The 7,123-nt window shown below is 35.0% G+C and overlaps 1 protein-coding gene across 2 annotated transcripts; it reads left to right on the forward strand.

Annotated features, from left to right (window-relative positions):
- Positions 1 to 397: 397 nt before the first annotated feature.
- tmem9 (transmembrane protein 9) lies at positions 398 to 6,214 on the forward strand. Of its 2 annotated transcripts, XM_017306016.1 has the most exons (6): positions 398 to 482; positions 591 to 736; positions 2,097 to 2,188; positions 3,247 to 3,355; positions 3,587 to 3,718; positions 3,836 to 6,214. In XM_017306016.1, the coding sequence occupies exons 2-6, from the start codon at positions 647 to 649 to the stop codon at positions 3,974 to 3,976; spliced, it is 564 nt and encodes a 187-aa protein (XP_017161505.1). In that variant the 5' UTR covers positions 398 to 482; positions 591 to 646; the 3' UTR covers positions 3,977 to 6,214. The 2 variants fall into 2 exon arrangements, with proteins under 2 accessions (XP_017161505.1, XP_008411854.1); XM_008413632.2 differs by having other exon boundaries at positions 398 to 736.
- Positions 6,215 to 7,123: the final 909 nt, after the last annotated feature.

Here is a 7,123-nt window from a genome sequence, read left to right on the forward strand (position 1 = left end):
GTTCTAGCTCAGATTGTTGTTATACTTTTCTTCTAAAACAGTGATTAATGATCCAAGCCTGAATTCATTACAATCTGTCTGGTATCATTTATCAAAATCCAGACTTCTTGTTTGTACTTATGCAGTTTTAAAGGCGACTTGTAGAGGCATACAAGATGCTACATTTTATGCCATAACTACTCATAATAATTTCGTGCTCCTGTCCCTAACTCATTCAATCACAGGCTTTGTCAAATAACAACAAAATGACTGATAGAAGGTCAAGTAAATATATCTCAAAAAGTGTTTAGTTCCTGATTCATTGTCTAATTACAGTTGCTGGGGTTTTCCGGTAGGTGGCGCCGTTGTTTGACGTTCTATCTTGTTTCGGACGTCATATGTGACGTAACCAGGAAGAGGAAAGTCACTTTAGCCGTAAGCTTCTCAACCTGCAGGAAGCTTCAAAGCTAAACAAAAACAAACCGTTTAACAGCGCTCAAAGCGTAAGTTAAAGATACAGGTCGCTCTAGGGACTTTTAATAACTCGTTCTTTAGCTTGTTATGTAGCTGATACGGCTTCTAACAAACGTTTTGTTCAATTATTGTCTCAGGATCTCGATAGTCATCGTTCAGCAGGCTGGCAAATAGGTATTTTTGTTGTGGAGAAATGTCGTCTTGCCGAACAGGATCGTGGATGTTTGCTGCTGCCGCAGTGACAGTATTTCTATTGGACACCGTTGTTTTCGCTGAAGCTAAGGTAAAAACAAACGAATAAACATTAAAAAAAACAACAGGCTGATACTGGGTTATGATGCAGCAGAAGAGTGGATGGAAACGCAAAAGGTGCAGCCTAAGTAATGGAAATATGCTTAGTTATTCTGAACAAAATGTTTTTAAGCACAAACTTTTAAAGAACTTAGTTTTAAGTGAAGAGGAAGAACACATCGTCCTAGTTTATTTTATAACTTTTTATTATCCCGTTATTAACTTGCATGCGTGTTGAGTTGCTAAAAATATTTGGGGGTTTTACTAGAAAACAACATGAACATGACAAGTGATTTAGGTTGAGATCTTAAAAATAAATGTTGATCAAAAAAATACATCCTTTTGGAAGTTATTTTATTTTATACTTAGATTTACTTTTATCTTAATGAATTTCCATAAATGTACTTCTTCTATCAGACCATGATATTTACTGATAACAGCCGAAGCAAAGACCATGAGATACATTTTTATAATCAGATTTTACTACCTTGTGTTTGTCGAAAATGTATAGACATTTAAGATATATAAGTTAATAAAACCTTTTAAGTATTTAATTTGTATTTAAATATTTTAAAAACTTGTATTGATTGTTGATTTACAAAAATATTGTATGATTCAAAAAAAAAAAAAACTAACAAAAACCCATGTTAGCGACCAATGTGCCCAATAGTAACATGTATTTAAAGAATAGGAATTCATTTAGTACAACTGTGTAAAAACAGCATTGATATTTTATGTAAGAAATCAAAATCAAAGAAATGTTTTATAGGCGTGACCTCCACACGTTTGTTTTCAGCACATGCTGAATGTTGAATTGTAATTACATCTGAATAGTTGAAGAGTGTGTCGAGTTCCTCAGGTTATTCCTAAAGCTGAATTTGGCCACTGCCATCAAGAAATACTGCTGCTCACAGGTCCTGTGTAACAATTGTCAACAATCCTGGCGTGGAATATTTAGCCTTTATTCCTCCGACCCTGTTGCTGGTTTGTTGGTTGTGTACTATTGAACCACATTCAGTCCAGAATAAGCTGTGTACCGGGAACAGTTGCAAAACCTGCTGTGTTTGTTGGGATCTGGACCAGTTGGCCTCCAACTCTCAGGCTCATCTTTGATTTCTTGCTGCTAGGGTTCAGCTCATTCGCCACCTAACATGAACCATACTGCAACAGTTGAATTCAATTGAATTCATTTGTTAGGATTTTTCACGTTGTTATTGTTGTTGTTATGTGATAGAGATTTCTTATTAGTAGAAGAAAAATAGTGACACGGAGTGCAGTTAAGTCCCTTTAAAGTTTCAATAAATTAGAAGTATAATCCTGTTTCTGACCCATGTCTTTCTTACTTTTTACAGAATTTTGAGGATGTCCGCTGCAAGTGCATCTGCCCACCTTATAGGAACATCTCTGGGAATATCTACAACATAAACGTCACCCAGAAAGATTGGTAAGAGGAGCCTTTTATTTATTTGAATTGGAAGTCCACTAAAACCAATAAGTCAATTTTTGGTAAAGGTTTCTTGTAGCAGATTCTGGGTCAAGTCGAAGGAGAGAAATTTCAATATTTATTGAAATAATGTGTGCCTTTCACTCTGTCATAAATAGTTCCATCTAGTTTTATTCATGACCGAGTGAAAGGTAGCTCTGTCACACAGTTTGCAATTTAGTTGATTTTATATTCTAACGAGGATTCGTGTAATTAATATGCAACATAAACATGAGTATTGTTCCATTTTTGAACTTTTGCTGTGTTTTTTTTTTCTTATTTGCTTTAGGATTTTACTCATCATATGCTATCATAATCCTATGTCATTATGAATGATATTTTCAATGTTTCGGCTTCTGAAACACCTGCAGGGTTCACTGTAATCAGTATTTATTTAATAGTTTGCATTCCTATTCACTGTAAGCAAACTATAAAACTAGTATACAGTTTTTATTTTTTATATATTTATTTCCTCTAACAGATTTGCTTGTTTTTAGTTGAATTTGTTATTAAACGTGGAAAGAGAAATCAAATTTTATTTTATGGCTTATTTTATATTTCACACAAACCTGGCATTTTAACATGGATATTTTTGATTTTGTAAATCCATGTTTGTCCATTTATTGCTTTTATAATTTCATTTTATTCAGAAATGTACTAGCTGCATTACATTTTTTTTGTCAGTTGCTTTGTGTTGTAACGTAGGACAAATAATGCAAAAGATACATGAAATATGTTTCTATCAGATTGAATACCGTAACCTGCTTTAGCAGTGTGTGTATGTTTTTGGGAAGGCTTTGAAGTTTGCTAGCCTACAGGTGTACAAGCTTTGTAATCACCCATTAGAGCCAGAAAAAAACCCCCACCAACCAACTAACAGGTCATATTTAACTTCAGTTCCTTTTATTTTACTGGAAACTGGCAGAATTCAGACATCTAATATATATTTTTTGTATTTTGAATTTGTGAATATGTTGCCTGCTTTGCAAAAATGAACACATATTGTAATAAATTTGCAGCAACTGCCTCCATGTTGTGGATCCCATGCCGGTTCCTGGCCATGACGTGGAAGCCTACTGTCTGCTGTGCGAGTGCAAATATGAGGAGCGAAGCAGCAACACTATAAAGGTACAGAGTGGATTTATTCCAGATCTTCAATACGACAAACATCAGTGGCCTGCTTATTCTGTATATCTTACAGGTCTTATGAAAGAAGACTTTATTTGTCTTTTTAGTAAAAAGTCTTAACATATAATAAATGGATTGAGGTATTAATGTTTAGTATGAAGTTTTTATGTTGGTTGGTTCTCAGATTGGATGTTTTCTTAGATCGGATCTCGCTCTCACAATATTCCCCAGGTGACCATCATCATCTACCTGTCTGTCGTCGGGGCTCTGCTTGTCTATATGCTGTTTCTGCTGCTGGTTGATCCTCTGATCCGCAAACACGACCCCTACACTCAGCCTCTGCACAACGAGGAAGACTCTGAGGTAACAAGCAGCACACATAAAGAAGATCATTGAGTTTCAGGGGTAGTGTGAAGCTTCAGACTTACCAACGGTCCTTCTTTTTAATGTGTTTCTGCCCTTGTGTGTGTGTGTCTTCAGGAGATGCGTCCTCACGCAGACGCCGGGCTGGCCAGAGGAAACACTGTGCTGGAGCGGGTCGAGGGGGCACAGCAGCGCTGGAAGAAGCAGGTGCAGGAACAACGCAAGACAGTTTTTGACCGCCACAAGCTGCTGAGTTAAGACCTCACCGCTGAACTTCAGCCGTCCTCAGTGTGACAAATTGCTCCAGGCTCAGTGCTATTCCACCCTCACCAGCTGCACTATTTCAAAGCTAGCTTTCATTGATGTGCAATCCAATGACCGTACAACTTAAAAACTTCAGACATGTTTATCTAACAAGCAGATGGGTTGTAATCTTGCCATTTGCGATATGAACGCTGTAACATGAGTTAAACTGCAGCTGTGAAAAAACATGCTTTGCACATTCTTAAGAGTAAATATATTCTCAGTTATTTTAAACTGCAGCAAAGCATGAAGTTTTGAATGTCTTTCGAATAACAATTTTAAGTGTTTTAGTAATCGATGTGATGAGTTTTCTGCCAATAGTTCTCTTGTTGCATGAGTTTTAAAAGTTACCTCACAAAAAAAAAAAAAAACAGCACACTGAGTTAGTTATAATCACAGTGCTGAGATGATTGCCAAATAGTCCTTATTTCTGATTTGGCATTTGTAATTTATTGATCTGCTGCACTTGAGCATGTTCAGATTTAATTTTGAGTTTTGTAACTTATTGGTGTTTTTTTAACCTCAAGCTGTGCCTTTTTTCCTGATCTCTCTCACTTTGGGAAAATGGATTTTGTCAAAGCAAAACAAATATTTGTCTTGTAAATATTGGCCGTTTATCACTTTCTGGATTTAGCCGAGGGCAGTCAGCCAAGTGATGCTTTAAAATTAGAAGCTTTGCAACTGTATAAAAACGTTAATGTTAAAGTTGCCATTTACAATACGAGAATTTATAAACGCATTAAGGGTTAGCTCATAACAATTAGCCTTTCAGATAAAGAATTTGAAAACAGATTTTTCTTACATAGAGCCTTTAGAGCCATGCCTCTCTAGAACAAGCTTCTTAAATTAAAAAAAAGATTAATTTTGTCATTTTAGATATATTAACACACAAATCAAACATTTTTGCTTTCACAAAGTAAACTTGCCAAGACCCTCAAATCTTAAATGTATGTGTTGAACCATTTTAGTCTGTGGTCTGTGCTGAAATTCAGTCATTTACGGGAAGGACCTCACCGTCTAAGGACCAAAAGCAACAACTTAATTTGCTGACTCTGAGTGATGACAGTGGGTGTGATAGGAGAGCAAATGTTTCAGGTGAGAAAACATTCTTCTTACTCATATTCTGCGTTTTGTGTCCTCTCGGACAGAGGACATGTTCACGGATGATGCTATGAAATAAATATCAGGGTAGCACTCTGCCAGCCCTGGTAGAGTGCTAACCTTTCAGATCTCTAACCTGCTGTTAATGCTCAAGTGTAATCCACATGTGTAACATAATCCAACATAACCAGCAATCGGCATTGTGTTCAGCTGTTCTGTGCTAAGTTTCTTGATTTTATGCATCTTTCTTAATTTTTGAGGTAGAAATTAAGATGACTGAAATGAGCAACACATTCCAAACACAATTGAGAAAAAAAATAACATAAAAACGCTTACATTTAAGAGTCTAATATAGGAATATATTTTATCTCCAGAAGTTAGTGTAGTGGAGCAAAATTTACTTCTAAGAAGAGAAGATGAAATTGAGACCTTAAACCTTCACTGGAGAATGTTTGAATACTGTCACCAAAGAGCTGATTGGTGCGGCAGAATCAGGATGCCTCGTGGCTATGAAAAGGGGAATTTTGCTTGTGCACCAAAGTTTCTCACTGGAAGATTTTTTTTTTATCTGTCAAAGTAAGGCTCATTTTCTCACAAAGCTTTATTTAGTTCAACCTGCTGATGTTTTGTTGTCTGTACTTTTTTAGTTTGTATTAATAATTGTCAATGGGGTTAATTAATTTTTTTTTGTCATAATGCTGCTGTTGTTGCTTTTCATTTATTAATAGAAAAGATTGTAATGATTTAGTGCTATTGTGAGGAAATATGTTTTGTTCTGTTCAACAATTACTTGATAAAAAATCTCACAACAAGCCACTACAGCTGTCAAATTTCACTCTGTAAATATGGTAACAACTGATGTGTCAAAAAATTATCCTCTATTTCAAAAATGTTCTACAGAATAATGCTGATATATTAAAGTTGTTCTGGTGGCACATGGTGACAAAATGCACAGTTCACTTTTGTTTTGTGTTATTTTTCCCTTTAATTTCTTTTTACATTTCTGTAATATTATCTCTACCCTCATGCGGTCATTGTTCTCAGTGTCTTCACATTTAGAAGCTGCAAGTTCAATAAAGGAAAAAAAAACAATTCTCTCAGCATTTTGTGAAATTTATTTGTTTTACTTTTGGGTTACATTTATTTATGAGCAATAGGGGGCGACAAAGTACACTACAAATAAGCTACTGCAAGATACATTCACTAACCACATCTCAATTTACCTTTAAGAAAATTGTCAGATTATATGAGATTTTATAGTGGTATATTGTTCCTGATGAAAAACTGCTTTTATTCAACATTAGAATTTTCAGGATCCCATATAACATTTACTGAATATCAAAGTTATTTAAACTTGATGGGCTGTCACTAATCTCTGCATTGAGTCAATGAAAAGTACATTTAAAATTAAAGAATCCCATTTAAGCGTCCCACATAATCCATTTTATTTATAAAGTCATTAAACTAGAGGGAAATACTGCTCATGCAGCATCAAATGTACTCACTGAATTTTTTTTCAGGGAATTTGCAAACACATTTTACTGTACATATGAAATAAAATGGGTGTGGTAGAATCCTGTTTTATTCAGAAGGACCAGAAGACCTTGCAGAGATGGATGGAGATAAAGAAAAGGTCATCTTTGAAGAAAACCTGATGGAGGTTTTAAAATAATTAATTAGAGCAATGACCCAAAACATGAAGTTAGAGCTATGTTAAAATAGCTTAGGTTAAAGTGTATTAGTCAGACTGATCATTTTCATTTGACTTCATAATTAGCATTATTTGGGATTATTAAACAAATTGAAAAAAATACATATATTTGCAACATGGCGATAAAGCTGTACTGTACATCTAAAGTATTTATGTTGAAGGAGCTCTGTGCTTAATTGCAATGAAAACTTGTCATGCCGAAGTCATTTCATACATTTCTAATGTTACTTTTGAAAATTTTCCACCTGCAGAAAAACACAAGTCATTAAAAACACGCTGGCTGACTTTCA

Source organism: Poecilia reticulata, linkage group LG7 (genome assembly GCF_000633615.1).
Source record: "Poecilia reticulata strain Guanapo linkage group LG7, Guppy_female_1.0+MT, whole genome shotgun sequence".
Classification (NCBI taxonomy): Eukaryota; Metazoa; Chordata; class Actinopteri; order Cyprinodontiformes; family Poeciliidae; genus Poecilia; species Poecilia reticulata.

Coding starts and splice junctions, on each gene's coding strand:
- tmem9 (XM_008413632.2), top strand. CDS start 647: ATGTCGTCTTGCCGAACAGGATCGTGGATGTTTGCTGCTGCCGCAGTG. Junction 2,189..3,246: donor AACGTCACCCAGAAAGATTG/GTAAGAGGAGCC, acceptor ATAAATTTGCAG/CAACTGCCTCCATGTTGTGG. Junction 3,356..3,586: donor GAAGCAGCAACACTATAAAG/GTACAGAGTGGA, acceptor AATATTCCCCAG/GTGACCATCATCATCTACCT.